The following is an 18,601-nucleotide window of genomic DNA, read 5'->3' as shown; positions in this document are numbered from 1 at the left end:
TGGAAGAGGTATGTAGGACATGATGTCACCAACATAGAGGAGGTAGATGGTTGTTGGTATTTGTTACGATCACAAATAAATCTGCAAGCAAGGATACCACTGTAGCACTTTGCTTCAGAGTATTCCAAGTATATCGAATCACAGGGAACGTGTGTGTAAAATCTAAGAAACAAGTTCGTCCAAGGACAACAACTAAATGGTAGGCGGAGGAAAGAGAGGATTCCTATGGGTTAATATTCTTGAATTCAGTGAAGGTAGAACTCTATCACTTGCTACGAGCGCCGGCTTTCCCCTGGTCTGCGAAGCGAATCCAGCCTATAGCTCTATGACGTACCCGAATGTGGAGGATTACAAAGGACGGACATGGTTGTCACCACATGCCGCCTACCTCTACGACCAGTGGAGCACACAACAAACATTGGTAACCTCTAACCTAGACATCACGTCCACATTATTGATTACTACTCTAGTCTCGCATAAGAACATTTGGAGATTAATTCTTTGAAAAATCACAAAAGCCCACCTCATGGGAAGGCATGCATGAGGATGTTTAGTACCACCTTTTTAATCTTGGAGAGGGAGACCTACTTAAAAAGGAGAGTACGCTCGCTCGCACTAGCTTGGCATGGTGGCACATGTATGCATCATGCGTGTGAATAGTTTGAAGAAATTGGTTCCTCATCCTTGCACAGACGCAGTTTTCATACGGCTACATAATTCGGTGTTTGTTGTTGGAAACCTAGTTTCTAGAAACACAGTCCAGATAGTTACGAGTGAGCTATCCGATTCAGTTACTTGTTGTGGAGATCGTGCATGCGTCCCGAGTGAGCTATCCGATTCAGTTACTTGTTGTGGAGATCGTGCATGCGTCCTGATCACTAGTACTGTTATCTTTATATAAACCAAGCCATCGCCTCCTCATAACACATGTGAAAACAATCTAGGGTTTGCCTCCTCCTCTGTGCTACACAATCGCTCTTAGGCTACTCCATCGCGCTCGTTGGTGTGCACTGACGATCGGGATAGAAGGTCTTCGGAACCTTCACGTTCGACGTCTTGCACCAGGAGAAGGTGTCAATATGGTTTTTAGAAGCACATCATGTGACTGCTTATTGGTCTTTCACTATGCTCATCTTCCTCTTTGTTCGGGTTCTATGTGTCATCGACAACACCCGATACTGCAAGTTGTTTCTATGGTGCACGTTGCTCCTCATCAACCCGATCCATAACAGAACTAGAACTCTCGATACACATTCACTATGTCCTGCATATTCGATCGATTTATGTTTTATTGTCTAGCTTACATGTTTAGATCACATGATGTGGTCTTCTAGTTTACATGTTAAATGCTACCATTTTTTTATTTAATAAATTAAATCTACATGTGCTTATATTTCCATCACAAACAAATGCAAAAACATTGTTTTACCCCGTCAATATTTAAAGATGTCTTATCCTCTTAGGATATCTTTGATCCTTTTTAAGTTGTTATGAATCTTAAGATTCAACAAGAGGGTCAATCAATTCTTTGTAGTTCATCTCAACAAACAAAAATCGTTGTACTTAATTTTCTAACACAGCACAATACCGGATAAGTCACCCAAATCGTTGAACATATCTATTCTTTATTTCTATTTTCTGAACCCCACAAGACAAACGGGATGCCCCCATTTCTGAAATCTGAACAACTACAGTAGTACTCCTTGGTAATGCTAATTTGCGTGCCAAGCAGTGTGGCACCGCATCACTCTCGTGCGATGGCGACGAGCTGTTTTCCGACATTGTGGCCGGTGAAGAGCTTAATGAGTGCTGCCGGTGCCGCATCGAGCCCCTCGACGACGTCCTCCACGTATGCCACCTTCCCTTCCTTTAGGTACCCAGCCATTTCCTCCTCGAACTGGTAGTACCTGTCATAGAAGTCAAACACAAGGAACCCCTCCATACGCAGGCGCTTGGTGACGATATAGAACAAGTTTTTCACCCCCTCTGGCCGCTCTAGGTTGTACTGCGAGATCATCCCACATGCCGCGATCCGACCACCTAGGCGCATGTTAGGTAGCACTGCATCTAGCGTCTCACCGCCCACATTCTCAAAGTAGATGTCGATACCCTCTGGAAAATACCTAAGACCAACCAAACCAACATGGATGAGTTATTGCCATGCATGGAATATCAAAATTGTATTTCATTATATTGGAAGGAGTACGGACCTCCTTAGGGCTGCCTCGAGGTCTGGCTCCTTCTTATAGTTGAAAGCGTCATTAAAGCCAAACTTGGTCTTCAATATGCTGACCTGGAAATGCCACACATTGATTTTCAACAAATGTAACTGGAGGTCTCAAATGGCCATTGGTTTTTTAAGGTCTATTAGTTCTAAAGTTGCAAAGCAGATGAGATTGTATAAACCTTTTCGTCAGAACCAGCACTGCCAACCACATAGCAGCCTATGATCTTAGCAAGCTGCCCAACAATCTGACCTACGGCACCAGATGCTGCTGAAATAAAGACATATTCACCTTTCTTCGGCTTAGACACTTCAAAGAATCCAGCATAGGCTGTAAGCCCTGGCATTCCTGAATTTTCAAGGATTTAACTCAGTTAATTAGAGAAGAAAACAACTTGAGATTTGTTTGAATTAACTGGAAATGTCATGGAGTGTAACACCTTGTTTACGGAAAAAAGGTTAACATGATCAATCCAACTTTGAGATCATAAAGGATGAACACAAAATAGTACACGTTGTTTGATGTGAAACAAATATATGAGGGGATGATTTACCAGGCATTACAGATGAAAATTTGCTTGTGACAAGAACATGTTAGTGCAGGGACAATGAACTCACCTAAAATACCAGTGTAGTAGGACAGAGGAAGTTTAGGGTGATTGATCCTGAAAAGTGATTCCGGATTGTTAATCACGGTGTATTCTTCCCATCCGGTTATTCCCCAAACAAGATCACCTGCCTTGAAATCTGGGTGGCCGGATGATATCACCCTCATCACGCCAAAATTTGCCAAAACCTGCAATGTGTTTTTATCCCGGGGCACAGCAAAATTATATATTTTTTAAAGATTTCCGGTGAATGAAAAACAGAGCAATTTTTGTTGAGACTTATATATTAATAATCTCATTAATTTTTGTATTCAGAGTATGTCACTTGTGAGGAAAAAAAGGCTCCCAACGTCCAGAGGGCATGGATAAATCATGTGTGGTTCAACTTCAAACAATAGTTTTATGTTCACACGAAAAAAAAAGGAACATTAGTACATGGCAAAGGAAAGGGAACTGAACATATTTTCAATACGGAATTGGGTAATTCGGTAAACATTCCAAGAGAAAAATAAGGAGAAATTAATAGTTTTTGACCATTAATGGTGACATAACTTAATGATAAACACATAAAAGTGCACTAATAATGGTGACATAACTTGATAATAAACACATAAAAGTGCACACAGACTTATTATGAGTATATCAGTTTATATTATTAATTTATAAAAAAGATAATTCTATGACATTGAAAGCTCGTACCTCTCCCGGGATAAAGTCTGAGACATAGCTAGGCACCTCATGACGGGTCATCCGGTTGCGCATATAAGGATCGCAGGAGACATACAGGTTCTTCACCACCACCGCCTCCGACCCTGCTGGGACGACGGCCAACGGTGGCGCTTCCGTCGTCACCACCTCCATGTCATCCTCCGACAGGAGCCCTGTCACGTACCGCTTCAGGATCACCCTCTTGTTGCTCGCCGTCGCCACCATTGCTGCTCTCGTGCTCACCTAGCTCCCTAGCTAATTCTCCGGGTGAGCGGGGGCCTGCCTGCCTAACCTTTATAGCAACTTGGATGCATACTTAGCTGCCGTGCAGTGCAGTGCTGGCCTCTCATCTCACGGAGCAACGTGATCCATGAGGATTCTGCGCCTGGTCAGGTGTGATCTGGATCAGAGGAGCTAGCAAAGGACAATGATTTTCGTCTGTATTGCATTTGGACACGGATGGTGTCTGGCTCAACCAATCGATAGTTGCATAGTACTACTACCACTAGCCCACCACCACACAGCACATCGGTGGCACAGACGATTTCTTTCATAGGGTAAACACTGCTAGCACTTTATTCACTTATATTAACCTGTTTACAATCTTCATCAAGATAAGATAAAAAAAAGTTCTGAAGAAACTGAAAGCTAAGTTGTGAAACAACTAGTAGAAGGCCTTCCTTTGGTACCCTATGTGGTATACTATGTTCGCAAAATGTCGAACCCAAACTAACTTCACACATCACTACTAGAAAAACGATTTTTCATGGCGTTACCCTATAATTTTCGCTGGCGGCCATATACAAAAATCGTCAGCAAAAATATAATGAGGGGAGGGGGGTTACAGACCGTCAGCAAAGACCGATTTTCGCTAGCAGCCATGCTAAGAGGTCAGCCATAAAAAATGACTCTATTTTCTTGAGGCGAACCTCTTAAGTGTCCGCCAGCAAAAATCGTATTTTCACTGGCGGTAGGTAAAGGGGATCGCTGTGAAAAAGTTTTGAGGCAAATATGTAAACCCACTGCACTAGCCACCTACCGCCCCCACCTCAGTCTCTCCTCCTCTCCTTCTCCCTCGCGGTTTCTCCTTCTCCCTCTCCCTCCTCCACCGCCGCCGCTGCTGGCTACTGTCACCACCACCGCCGCGGGCTACCGTTGCCTCTCCGCCGCGAGCTCGGGGCTGGATCCAGCTGCTGCGTCGACGGGGGAGGCCGGATCGGCTGCCGCGACGATGGGGGTGTACAGATCGGCTGCCGGGACGACAGGGGTGACCGGATCCGCAGCCACGTCGACGGGGGAGGCCAGAGCCACCGCCACCACGACAAGGTAGGTCGGATCCGCCACCGTGATGACGGTGGAGCCCGTTGGGGAGGCCGCCGTGACGACAATGTGACCGCTGCTGGGCCGCAGCCGGCGGATCTAGCCGTCAGAGAGCCTTGACAGGCTCTTCCCCGCCGCCGCGACGAGCTCCTCCCCACTCCATGTGGTGGCGACATCAAGCTCCATGTGGCAGGGTCTGGCGGCCATGGTGGAGTGCAGCGATGACCTCAGTGGCGATGGCAGCGGCGATGGGTGTGGTGGCCGTTGTGGAGCGCAGCGACAATGGCAATTTTTTTTTCTTTTTGTGATTTGTGAATGAATGTGAGTTTAATTTGTGATTTGTGAATGGATTGGAATGTTTGTTAATGAATTTGTTGAATTGATTATGAGATTTGTGATGAATTTGTGATTTGTCAATGTATTAAGGCGGCAGAGGATTTTGGATTTAGGGTGGGGGATTTTTGGGTAGGGGATTTGGGATTTGGGGTGGGGGATTTTGGATCTACTGGTGTGATTTTCACTGGCGGTTCTCTTTAGGTAACTGCCAGTGAAAATATATTTTCGCTAGGGGCTAATTCCCGCTTGCGAAAATACGCTATTTTTACTGGCCTTTGCTTATTGGCGGCTGCACTGGCCGCCAGCAAAAATATAAAATAGCGGGCAGCGAAAAGCTTTTTCTTAGTAGTTTATAGCCTGGAAAACTCTGAAGCATATATTTCAAATCTTGATCAAGCGGCTATGATCAACCAGCTAATTAATTTCTTAATTTCTCTCCCACCATATTTACCACCTCCACGGAATTTGTTTCAACAATGACATTTATAGCTCCCAAATTGATTGCCGAGTTGGCATCTCTTCGGCAAGCGAATATTTTTTGCCGTGATATATAGATAATTTATGTGTCGTACTATAACCTTTGTGAATGAGTTTGGTTTCGAACAACCAGTGGGTTTGGATGGATTGCTGACACAGGAAAGCCGTCCATGCATGAATGGTGGCCGATGGGATGAAGCAGATGTTGGTGGCTATGTTTTGGCTTGTTTGGCTCCAAAATGATAGTGCGTGAGGGTTCAGGCTCTATGCCAAGCATGAATATCTCCTTAAACCCCACCGGCATAACACTTGCTCTGGATACTTTTTTTTTTAGAAGCCCGCCTTGGATTATCTAGTTCTAAGTGAAAAAAGATATCGCGAGCACGATATCTTTCAATAAATCAGGTGCAATAAATAAGAAAAAGTCATTTTGGGGAAGTACTCCCGTCAATATCATTGTTTTCTCCTGTCTGACTTGAGAAAAGCAGATGTACTAACTAGGTATTGGCCAAACTGGAAAGCCCCCAATTTCTGAATTCTGAACTAGTACTATTACGTAATGCCAACTCCCATGCCAAGCAGCGTTGTCTCACTCGCGTGCAACGGCGACGAGCTGTTTTCCAACGCTACGGCCAGTGAAGAGCCTGATGAGCGCTGCTGGTGCTGTGTCGAGCCCCTCAACGACATCTTCTACGTATGACACCTTTTCTTCCTTCAGGTACCCAGCCATCTCCTCCTCGAACCGGTAGTACCTGTCATAGTAGTCAAACACATGGAAGCCCTCCATGCGCAGGCGCTTGGTAACAATGTAGTACAGGTTTCGCACCCCCTCGGGCTGCTCCAGGTTGTACTGCGAGATCATCCCACATGCCACAATCCGACCACCCAGACTCATATTAGGTAGCACTGCGTCTAGCATTTTGCCGCCCACATTTTCATAGTAGATATCAATACCCTCTGGAAAACATCTGAAATCAACCAAATCAACTTGATTGAGTTATTGGGATATTTGAAACATAGGGAATTTATTCCATTATTGTGAGGAGTATGAACCTCCTTAGGGCTGCCTCGAGGTCTTGTTCCTTCTTGTAGTTGAAAGCATCATCAAAGCCAAACTTACTCTTCAATAAGTTGACCTAGTGATGTGGTTTATAGATTTTCAGCGAATCTAATTGGAATTCTCAAAAGGTCATTGAGTTTGAATTCTATTAGTGTTGGGAATGTAAAGTATATGAGATTGCACAAACCTTTTCGTCATAACCAGCACTGCCGATCACGTAGCAACCTGTGATCTTAGCAAGCTGGCCAACAACCTGACCTACAGCACCAGATGCTCCTGAGATAAAGACATATTCACCTTTCTTTGGCTTGGGCACGTCAAAGAATCCAGCATAGGCGGTAAGCCCTGGCATTCCTGAATTATCAAAGATTTAACTCAATTAGAGAAGATAACAATTTGGGAGTTGTTTGAGCTGTTAAAAAATGAGAATGTCGTGAACTTCCCCTCCATTCCAAAATATAAGGATTTCTTGGTTATTTAGTAAATACTAAGGTTAAGTAAAAAAAAATTCCCTTTTGGTTACTTCGATTGTCAACTTTTAAATTTTGAATTGCTTAGATTTATTTTGAAACGGATTTGAATCCTTGTAGGAAAGCTTATATTATAGTACAAAACTGAATTCCTAGGAAGCATTATACTTTGAAACGAAATGAAGAGAATATGAGTCTATAACACTTTTTTGTATGATAAAAGGTTAAGGGGATCAATCTAACTTTGGGATCAGAAAGGAAGAACACAAGAATAGAACACCTTGTTTGATGTGAAACAAATATATTAGAGGACGATTTCCAGGCGCACGCCGCAGTTGAAAATTTTCTTGCGGTTAAACGGAGTGAAAGAAATTCACCTAGAATACCAGTGTAGTAGGATAGAGGAAGTTCAGGGTGATTGATCTTGAAAAGCGATTCTGGATTGTTGATCACGGTATATTCTTCCCATCCGGTCATCCCCCAAACAAGATCACCTGCCTTGAAATCCAGGTGCCCAGATGATATCACCTTCATCACGCCAAAATTTTCCAAAACCTGAAAGTGTTCTTATCCCAGGGGACAGCAAAATTATATACTCCCTCCTTCCCTAAATATTTGACGCAGTTAACTTTTTTTAAACATGGTTGAGCATTTATCTTATTCAAAAACTTTTGTGAAATGCATAAAACTATATGTATACATAAAAGTATATTTAACAATAAATCAAATAATAGTAAAAGAATTAATAATTACTTAAACTTTTGAATAAAACGAACGGTCAAACATTTTTAAAAAAGTCAACAGCGTCAAATATTTTGAGATGGAGGGAGTATATATTTATGGTTTTGTCAGAGTGAAAACATTGCGATGTTTTTCAGTCTTATATCTAAATAATCTCATTCATATTATCATTAAGAGTGTGTCAGTTATGTGAAAAGAAAAGGCACAGCTTGTTAGCTCCCAACGTTCAGATGGCATGGACAAATCACGCGTGGTTGAAACTTTACACATTAGGTTTATGTCACAGGAAAATAACTAAAAAAAAACAAACTAGGTTTTCCTTCTATACATGACAAAATTAGGAAAGGGAACTGGACAAATTTTCAATACGCAATTTGGAAAAAAAAAAGAGAGAGAGAGAAAGGAATAATTTGTGACCATCAGTAGTAATGATATGATATAACTAATAATAAATAGATAAAAGCATACAAACTTATGATGAGAAGATTATGATATTACTATTAATTAAAAAAAATGGAGCTATGTGACATTGAAAGCTACTACCTCCCCTGGGACAAAATCCGGGATGTAGCTGGGCAACTCGTGGCGGGTCATCCGATTGCGCATGTAAGGGTCACACGAAACATACAGATTCTTCACCACCACCCCCTTCGACCCCGTTGGCACATCCAGCGGCGGCGCCTCCACCGTCACCACCTCCATATCATCCTCCGAAAGAAGCCCAGTCACGTATCGTTTTAGAATCACCCTCTTGTTGCTTACTGTGGCCGCCGCCATCGACCGCCGCGCGCTCCTCCTCCTCGATCTGGATGAACCGGAAGGAGAGCCCAACTAAAGCTACCTGTGTGCCTGCCTGGTTGACGTGCAATAGTAGTACGTAGATTTGTGTATATATGCGCCGATGGGGTTTGGGCCGTGTAGCGTCCGGCAGTAATGCTGGCCTCTCATCTCATGGAGCAACGTGGTCCATGAGGATTTTCCACAGGATCTTAGCACTTGGTCAGTCGGACGTCTCAGTCCATCGGTCATCTGGTTGTACTGCTGCTAGCCCACCACCACACAGCACACATTGATGACAAATGATTATTCTGCTGTACTCGCAAGCACGAGTCTCTGTTTCTAACTTTAATTATCCGTCTTATTTAATATTTTTTTATAATTAATATTTTTATTGTTATTAGATAATAAAACATGAATAGTACTTTATGCATAACTTACGTTTTGAATTTTTTTTAAAAAAAATTCAAAAAATACGGACAAGTGAAGTTGGGTACGAAAAATCATGGCTACAGTTAAAATGTGACGGAGGGAGTATGATATACTAGTCACTTAGCCATGTGGTGCCTGACTTTGGATGCCTATAAAAAATCATGTTTATCTAGGTAATACTATAACAATAAGATTTTACTTTAATTTTTTTTTACAAAATCAAATTGTTTTATAAACAATTTGTTAGAACTACCGATCTTGATGAACTTATGTTTCAGTAAAAAAAAAAAAAAGGGGGTTCAAATACTATATATGTTCAAAAGTCAAACTCTTGCTTTTGTTGTCCAAAGTTGATTTGCTCAAAAGATTAGAGACACGTCAACTAGCCGCTAGTATGTGCTCCTAAATATTCCATTGCTATTACAGCAGCAAAAGGGCATCATATTAAGAGGTAAACAGAACAGTGCATCAACTTGTTCACGACATACCGTTCCAGTCGTCAGTTTTATATTTTCTTGTAACAAAGTTCTTACAGATATTCTAATAACTTTGAATAGATTGATGAAACTTTCTTGGTCCATGTAAGCACAGTTGCAGGTCATAGAGAATATAAAGACTGATTGATTCACGAACTTGGTCCTGGTCACTTCTGTTAATGGGAGGTTCTGTACCTACAATAGTGAGAATTAAAATCCAAACAATGAAATCAGCCGTGACAGGGGAAAAAAATTACACCAAGTATTTGACGATTCTCTCCTTCCTTCATGACCAAGACTCCAAGAGTTCTTCATTGAACTGTTCAATGAAATCAACTTTATAAATTGGATGGAGGTAGCTGAACAGAGCTTCTTCCCATCCAGTCATCCCCAAACAAGATCTCCTGCCTTGAAATCCGGGTGACCGGATGACATCACCTTTATCACGCCATTATTTATCGAAACCTGCAAGGCTTTTCACTGCGGAGAATAGCAAAATTGTAAGTTCGTAGTGAAACAAAAACTCAGTGAATGAAACACAAACAGATATTGTTCAGACTTCACATCTCCATCAAGAGTAAAATAAAGGAAACCGATTATGACCATTAACAATAAGCAAATACTACTACTAGTAGACGAGAAATGATTACCTCTTCCGGGATGAAGTCCGAGATGTAGCTAGGCACCTCCATCTCATCCTCTGACGGAAACCTCATCACGTATCGCCTTAGGATCACCCTCCTGTTGCTCATCGTGGTCGCCGTGGCCATTGCCAACGCCTCCTCAAAATGGATTTATGCTTCTCAGGGCGAATCTATCATTGGGGCTAGTTGCGGCTTAAGCCCCACATCCGTTCGCCGGAATCCTCCATTTATCTCTCCGTCTCCATCGTTAGTTAGTTAGGCAAACATTGAAGAGTAGCGAGGAGAAGGATGACATTCTTGTCCTTATCTTGTCCTTAGTGGTGGACCCAGGCGTGGGAAAAGAAACCCACTAGGTCTAACAAATTTTCACCATGTAATGGTCATATTGGCCTAAAGATATCATGGGTTGGCCCGGGCCTCCCGTAAAACCTGGCTCCGCTCTTACTTATCCCAATACCATCCATCATTGGGCTGTCATATAATCAATTAGGCTTCAATAGATTGTTGGGTTATCGATATTGTGCAGTAATTTTTATTGCGGTAAAATATTCTGTAGTAATTTTTGTTCTCTTTCTAGCCAGTTTGTTGTATGCGACGGCCGATGGAACTTCACTATATTTCTACTATGCAGTTTGTTTTCTTCTGTTTTAGGTTTAAATTTGATGTTTGATTAACATTAGACTAGCAGTTGTAGCTGTAGTATCTTACCACAACCACCACCTTAAATTTCATCCAGGATTTGCCTCTGATGCTTCTGGGAATGTGATAGATGAACCCAGAGATGGATACTTGTAATATAGATTCGGCTGGCACCAACACAGATAGTCGCATGGTTAGGCAGTTTTTTACTGTTCCAGCGATGCATGCAATGCATCCAGTCATGCACTCAAACAGACACAACGAAATAATGCAGCAACGTGAAATCCATGCGGAGTCTGAGAATAGCTAGGCCATCATGCGACACAATCAGGACTTAGCAGCACGTTCCTGATCATCACTTGATTAGATGTCTTAATTAAAGTCCAACATAACTACCTTTATGTCATATAAGTTGGTAATAATCCAAAATCTGTATGATCATGGAGGGGCCTTGATGAGTTGTATGGTTGGATTGTTTCTGCTGATAATATATAATTGCACTATATATCACAGTCACAGTACCACTGTTGTACATAGCACGTCACGAACGAACGAACAACGTGATTAACATGCAGCATGATCCAGAGTCTATATGTCATCCGCCAACTGTAAGATCGAATACGAAGAACTAACCCTATCAGAGGAGGTGAATGGTAGAAAGAACGAAAACCAAAATTTTTAGTGGAGTTGAAAGTTACCCTAAAACCTGATGGATATCGTTCCGATTGCAGATCATACGCCAGTCTGACCACAACCTTGCAGCTGGTCTTATTGGTGTAGATCGGCTGGTCTGACCACCCTTCGAGCCGTCGCCGTGTATCATCGCCACATGTCGTTGTTGCTGGTCTAACCATTGTAGAGCCACTGGTCGTACTGCGCAGTTGCCACCGGTTTGATCATCGGTATCCCATCAATGTGACTGCTGAACCGAGCAAACACAAACAAAAGTACTCTTGAAAGTAGTCAAACTTTATTATTTTTATTTTTGTCTACAAACTCGACTAATCTCGAAACTCTAATTTTTATCGCAACTCAACTCTCACAAAGAATGATACCGAGAGATCTCAACCCTTCTTCTATTTATACCTGAAGTAAACAGCCTAAAAGCCACAAATCCAACTTATACAAGTAGTCCTAATCCACTAGGAAACATTCCCATACAAGTACACAACTTGTCTTGATATGATTCAAACTCCAATTTCCCCAAATTTGGACTCCATCCAAATTCGATTCTGCTTTCCATATACACATAATCTCACAGCATATACCGTATGGAATCTTTACTAACCAGGTGCATTGTTCTTTAGCCTAAGCATCCTGCATGATATTCTGATCGTCCGAACATCATTTCTACGAAATTGACTCCCGATCCTTTAGCGACAATGCTCTTCAAGGCATCAAGACACACCTACACATAAATCAAACAAACCATATCCGAGCACAAGTTATTTCTCAACTTGACCAATATTACCACACGACAATATTACATACGCATACAAATCATATAGAAGTCATAAACACGAGATAATCACGAGTATCCAAATAAACAACCCGAAACCAACACTAATCATAATCCAACTGGTTAGACCATCGGGCTGGCCGGTCTGATCGACATCACAACTCCGGTCTCACCAGCCACCAATACCCGGTCTAACCGGCTCCACACCTAGAGCAAAACATACTTTGCCAATTAGTCACTAAATATCAAAACCAATAATGTCACATTTGTGATCGTCTATTGCTATTTGTGACCACGGCATAATTTTGGATGAGTGGAATTCATACATGCATAAATAGTTACTAAAACCTCAATTTGTCCATGATAAAAAATCGACACCATTCGATATAAAATCCAAAGTGCCAAATAATGAGCAAATGAGATATTTATCGGATTTAGCTTACCAATCAACTTTAACAAAAGACGATCAAATGTGTTACACACCTCAAGGGACTTGACTCAAGTTGCTAAAAATCCACAAACATCTCAATAGCCTAAAATTCATACTCATGTCTAGCTAGCCCCAAACAAGAGACTAACTGAACATTTTCATCAAAACATTGGTATACAGTAATAAGACATAAAAATAATTTAACTTTAGATTACAACTAAAAGTAGTTATACATAGGCCAACCGACCAAATAATTAGTGATTCGTGTGAAAGCTTATCTACCCAAGATCAATAAGCAAGCCGACTAGGGGTAAACCTCTAACCATACTGAAGAAGCAACAAAACATGCAGCACCTACCCCTACTAAACTGTCCTGAAGAAGCAACGGAACCCGCAGCACTCAGCTATCTGCATCAGAACTAAAAGAATACTAGTGTGATGTACTGGCAAAATACAAACCTAAATACATACAGCTCTAAATTCAAAGGATGGCTGCATGTAGTATCAAATTTGCCAAAAGCTATATTTGTTTCACAAACATTTTTCAACGGCGCTATGCGGTGTCAGTTGGGATGAAGCAGCATATCGCTCGTTGGGGAATCAGCCATGGGATATGGAGCAGGCGGGAGAATGTGGTAGAGGCAACAGGACGCGAGGCGGCGTTATCAAGTAGTTCGGCACGGTGGCGGGGATAGCGGCAGTGTGCAGGACCAAAGACACCACGACGGTGGGGATAGCGCGAGCAAGATGGAGGAACGTGTGACGAATTTGGTGATTTCACCTCTCACATCGCAAGAGACAGCACACCTCGTCCATGTACAGCCGTTGGATCAAAGGACCGAACAGCTGTGGAGTGAAAGGAGGATTTCTGTTTACATTTTGTTGGGTGGATTTAGCAAAGAGTATAACTGCTTATTTTTATATGGTTAGGTTCGTAACTAGACTGTCGAGTCCACATAAGGTATCTGGTCCATTAATTGAACTCAGACAGTTCACTTATCAACCATCTACCACAAAGACATGTCTGATCATCCACATAATCAGTTGATGCCTAGCACAGATCACGCATATGGCAAACAGCATGTCATCTCAGGCCTGTGCGATGGCGACGAGCTGCTTGCCAACATTGCGGCCGTTGTAGATCCCAATGAGTGGCGCCGGTGCCGCATCGAGCCCTTGGACAATGTCCTCCACATAGGTCACCTTCCCTTCCCTCGGATATCCGGCCATCTCCTCCTCAAATTGGCGGTACACGGTGATAGAATCGAATATCACAAACCCCTCCATCCGCAATCGCTTCATGATGATGTACATGAGGTTACGCACCCCATCCGGCCGCTCCAGGTGGTACTGTGAGATCATCCCACACATAGTAATCCGGCCACCCAGCCGCATGTTAGGCAACACGGCATCCAACATCGCGCCACCAACATTCTCAAAGTCGATGTCGATGTCCTCAGGGAAGCACCTAAGGTGAGTTGCCGCCAATCAGATAGAGAAAGCAAAATGTTAAAGTTTTGTCCTGTTTGGAACAAGAGAATTTCTTTCTTTGAAAAAGAAGCACAATGATGAAGTTTTTGTTGTGTTTGGAACAGACGAAGAAGTAGCACGAACCTCTTCAGAGCGGCTTCAAGGTCTGGCTCCTTATAGTTGAAAGCGTCGTCGAAGCCAAATTTGGTTTTCAGCAGGTTGACCTGCAGATGCATGCAGCAAATGGAATATCTTTCATGATATATATATATATATATATATATATATGTATATATATATATATATATATATTAAGCATAGCATGGTAGGCCTATTATTTAATGGGACCAAAAGCATTATGGCAGGGCTATCAATCAAACTTACATTTGATCTCCTAACAGATCCAACTTTCTGCATGGACTATTAAGCTGCAGGTGCTAATGCACTACTCAACAGAACTATTTCCTAATTAATGGCAGCGAAACACAGCATGCAGGAATAGGTGTTCATGACACATGATTCCATCTACGGAACAAAATGCGCAGATCATGATGAGGTTGTTGTACAAACCTTTTCATCAAAACCAGCACTGTCAACCACATAGCAATTTTTGATCTTAGCAAGCTGCCCAACAATTTGACCTATGGCACCGCATGCTGAAGAGACAAAGACATACTCACTTTTCTTAGGCTTGGACACCTCAAAGAATCCAACATAGGCAGTAAGCCCGTGCATTCCTGAATATAAGCCCATGCGTTGTTAAATATGACCACAAATAACTAGCAATGGCATGTTGGAAATGCATTGAAGCTACAAATTATGATATTTATGAGGTATTAATTCTTTTTTCTGATGAATTTAGCTATCTATTATTTTGTTAATTATCTTTTTTCCAGGCTTTTCTTTAGGTTCATTGGTTTTCTTGTGTTGGGAACTCATTCTCTCTGCACGGAAAACTAAGCGACTCGTTAGTATATAATTAATTTATTGTTTTAAAAAATGGATACATATTATTTTCTAAAACAACTTTCCTATAGTTTTTTTTTGCAAACCATACACTGTTTAATAGTTAAAAAGCGTGTGTGTGGAAAATGAGGGAGTTAAGTTGGGAAAGACAGGTTTAATAGTTAAAAAGCGTGTGTGTGAAAAATGAGGGAGTTAAGTTGGGAAAGACATGGAAGAACACAACAAAGTAGATTGGTTCAGCCTATGGCCTGTTGTGTTGCTGTCACCTACCTACAATCTCTCCAGTGTATGTATTTTTGTTTTTTCCCTTGTTTTACTTGCATGCATGCTCAGAGCTGCTGAACGTGTCATAGTGCATGTATTTTTGTTTTTTCTCTTGTTTTACTTGCATGCATGCTCAGAGTTGCTGCCGTGCTGTCAGCTACCTTTACTTTTCTCTTTGGAACGTGTCATGATGCATGCGTTTTTGTTTCTTATGTTTATTTGCCTTGCATGCATGCAAAGCGGTTGTGTTTCTTGTTTTAGTGACATCTGGCATTCCATGCTGATCCTTCCATTCTTTTTCCCGTCTCCGTCTCTATTTAGCTGCTATAGCCTGCGTTTCTTTCTTCTTCCTTCTTTTCGGTCTTCGATTTGGTGCGTAGTTATCCCCCTGTCATGGACGGTGGTTGATGCTGCTTGTGGTAGTTTTCCTCACGTATACACATGTCTTTTTACCCTTGTAAAGTTTATATTTCTTTTCTTACTCCGCTCTGATTTTATCTTTTTTTTTTGGTGCCTGCGCTCCAATGACCAGGTGCTTTCGTGTTTTTTGGGTGAGCTAGCTTTGATTGTGAGTACGTTGTGTTACTCGGCTAGATTCTTCTTTCTTCCTTTTTACGTCTTGCATGTATTTGTATTTCTGTTTTTTTTTTTCTTTTTATGTTCCTCTAATTACTTGCGAATTTGATTATCCATTGTTGTATGGTTATTATTTTTAAAAATACTACATTTTCTTGATTTTACATTCGCAGGTAATTTGTCGACTCGGTACTCTTTCCTTTTTTTGTTCTCAGTTTTACTTTACTTGTTTTTCAAATAGATCGAGTATGCTGGGGTCTATTGGCTTATGGCCTCGGCAATTGGCCAAGCCGCGTTGTGTCCAGGTTGAATCAAACGACGGGTCGACTGATTCGATTTCTTTTAATGGTTGGTTTTCTTCTTTGCTTTCTCCTCTTCCTCCCTTGAGGTCGTCCTCTTTTGTTTGGTATTGGAGCTTTCTCCCCAGTTAATTAACCCTTCTTCCCCCTGTTTTTTTTTTTTTTGCTTTTTCCCCTCAAATATATTTCCCCTATCTGCTCCGTGTAAGCTTGTCCTATTTGCTTCCAGTTATGCTCTAATTGTTCCTCTTATATATATATATATATATTTTAAACCAGAAACGTCTGATCCATTGGTTCATCTCTTCATCGGCCTGACCGTCTTTTCCCTTCCCGCTATTCTGGTAACCCTCTTTCTTTCCTACCCTTATTCTCTCTGCTCGGTTTGTTCTTTTTTTTTGGTTCTATCAGAATTACAGCTTCCATTTGTCAAACTTTCTTTTTTGTTCTTTCATACAAATAAAAGTTTGTTCTTTCATGTTTGTTGCTCTTTTTTCTCGGTTCCTTTGGGTTCTCCATTTAGTCGGAATTCGCTTTACACTTCTGTTTCGTCTTCTGAGGCGGCTTTAAATAGGAAAAGGAGAAGGCTTGCAATTATGCGCCGTTCATGTGATCTAGGTTAATAGGGCAGTATAAGTTTAATGCTTTCTCTTATTAAAAAATATTCTCGAGGTACCATACTGCTATATTAATTTTTCTCCCCAACTATTCCAGGTTCACTCTTACCCAATCATACAGGACAACCAATAAGCTACAATGGAAAAAAGAAGGAAAATATCTGTTTAGCATCCTACTCCAGCCGCCCCAGTACTCTAAATAACATTTTAATACTTAGGACGCATCAGATAAATTATGCTTCTATTCGCTAAAAAAACTATGTAATGCCCTTTAGCACAAGTTCTGTTAAATAAAGAACTATATCAAGTTCGAGTAATGTAGCACCATTTCTTTACTTGTTTGCATGTACCAAAGAATCCTTCAATCACTTAAAAAAACGTAAATAAATAACCCTTTTAAGATTCATCATCTCTGTTTTCCAAAACTGTGCGGCGTGCTGCCGCAAACGCACCTAGTATACTTGACAGGATGTAGTATACACATGACAAGGTGAAAGTGAACTTACCCAGAACACCAGTGTAGTTGGAAAGAGGAAATTCAGGGTAATTGATCTTGAAAAGAGACTCCGGATTATTGATTAGAGTGTATTCTTCCCATCCGGTCATCCCCCAAACAAGGTCGCCGGCCTTGAAATCCAGGTGCCCAGATGATATCACCTTCATCACGCCATGAGTTGTCACAACCTTCAAGTTTGCAAGGAGGAAATTAAACACACATTTGAATGAATACGGAGAAATGTACTGTTCATTTCAGACTCCATTTCTCGACAGCTAGTTCACTTACCCTGCTCCCAATAGTCAGTGGACAATGGGATTAGTTTACAAAAAGAAAACAAAACTGGATTCAGATATTGGACAAAATTAGTCCCAGAAAAGAAATACAGTAGAGATTTGCAACAGGGAATCTGGAAAACATTCAGAGTCAAACATCCTTAGGAAAAATTAACAGTTTCGGTTTCATAAAGAAGTCTGGAAATGAATGTCAGATAGAAGTTGTAATTGAGGAATAGCTTATGGCCACAAATGATCACTACAAAGTAGATATTCAACTATAAGGAGATTATATTGTTTATTTTTGGAAACAGGAGACTATTATCTAAAAAAAATATACAAATCATTACCTCTCCTGGGAAAGTCCGAGATGTAGGTGGGCACCTCATGGCGGATCATCCGGTTGCGTAGGTAGGGATCGCATGAAATGTACAAGTTCTTCACCAGCACCACAGATGACCTTGCCGGAACAGATAGCGGCACTGCCTCTGCCGTCACCACCTCCATTTCATCCCCCAACAGGCCGATCTCGCATGCCGTCAAGTATCTCTTCAGGATCACCCTCTTGTTGCTAACTTCCACCAACGCCATTGCTCAGTTGCTCACACTTCTGATGGTCGGACCAGATTGGGTGGTGCTTGTGGGAAACAACAGGGTCAGATATATATGGACTTATGAAGAGGCATGTACTCCCTCAGTTTTTTATTATGTAACACTATTTCTTCCGCAAACTGTGACCAATAATATTTATTCAATTACTTAATTAGGACAAATAGTCAAAGGATTGAAAATTTTGTTAAAAGTGTGTACATTAAAACTAGAAGTACTAGTAGTAGG

The 18,601-nt window shown here is 41.5% G+C and overlaps 2 protein-coding genes and 1 pseudogene across 2 annotated transcripts; all 3 read right to left on the bottom strand.

Annotated features, from left to right (window-relative positions):
* Positions 1-1,593: 1,593 nt before the first annotated feature.
* Positions 1,594-3,842, bottom strand: LOC127757233 (2-alkenal reductase (NADP(+)-dependent)-like). The gene is made up of 5 exons (XM_052282709.1): positions 3,532-3,842; positions 2,843-3,020; positions 2,407-2,573; positions 2,211-2,293; positions 1,594-2,123 (listed from the first exon to the last, which is right to left on the bottom strand). The coding sequence occupies exons 1-5, from the start codon at positions 3,763-3,765 to the stop codon at positions 1,745-1,747; spliced, it is 1,041 nt and encodes a 346-aa protein (XP_052138669.1). The 5' UTR covers positions 3,766-3,842; the 3' UTR covers positions 1,594-1,744.
* Positions 3,843-5,767: 1,925 nt separating this feature from the next.
* On the bottom strand, positions 5,768-10,511 carry LOC127757234 (2-alkenal reductase (NADP(+)-dependent)-like). The gene is made up of 6 exons (XM_052282710.1): positions 10,280-10,511; positions 8,488-10,109; positions 7,581-7,758; positions 6,921-7,087; positions 6,727-6,809; positions 5,768-6,641 (listed from the first exon to the last, which is right to left on the bottom strand). Exons 2-6 carry the CDS (start codon positions 8,719-8,721, stop codon positions 6,263-6,265), a joined length of 1,041 nt encoding a protein of 346 aa, XP_052138670.1. The 5' UTR covers positions 8,722-10,109; positions 10,280-10,511; the 3' UTR covers positions 5,768-6,262.
* A 2,567-nt stretch (positions 10,512-13,078) lies between these two features.
* On the bottom strand, positions 13,079-18,385 carry LOC127758080 (2-alkenal reductase (NADP(+)-dependent)-like; annotated as a pseudogene).
* Positions 18,386-18,601: the final 216 nt, after the last annotated feature.

The sequence above is a fragment of the Oryza glaberrima genome, chromosome 12 (assembly GCF_000147395.1).
Source record: "Oryza glaberrima chromosome 12, OglaRS2, whole genome shotgun sequence".
NCBI lineage: Eukaryota > Viridiplantae > Streptophyta > Magnoliopsida > Poales > Poaceae > Oryza > Oryza glaberrima.
The sequence above is the reverse complement of the archived record's forward strand: the minus strand, read 5'-3'. Positions and strand labels throughout refer to the sequence as shown.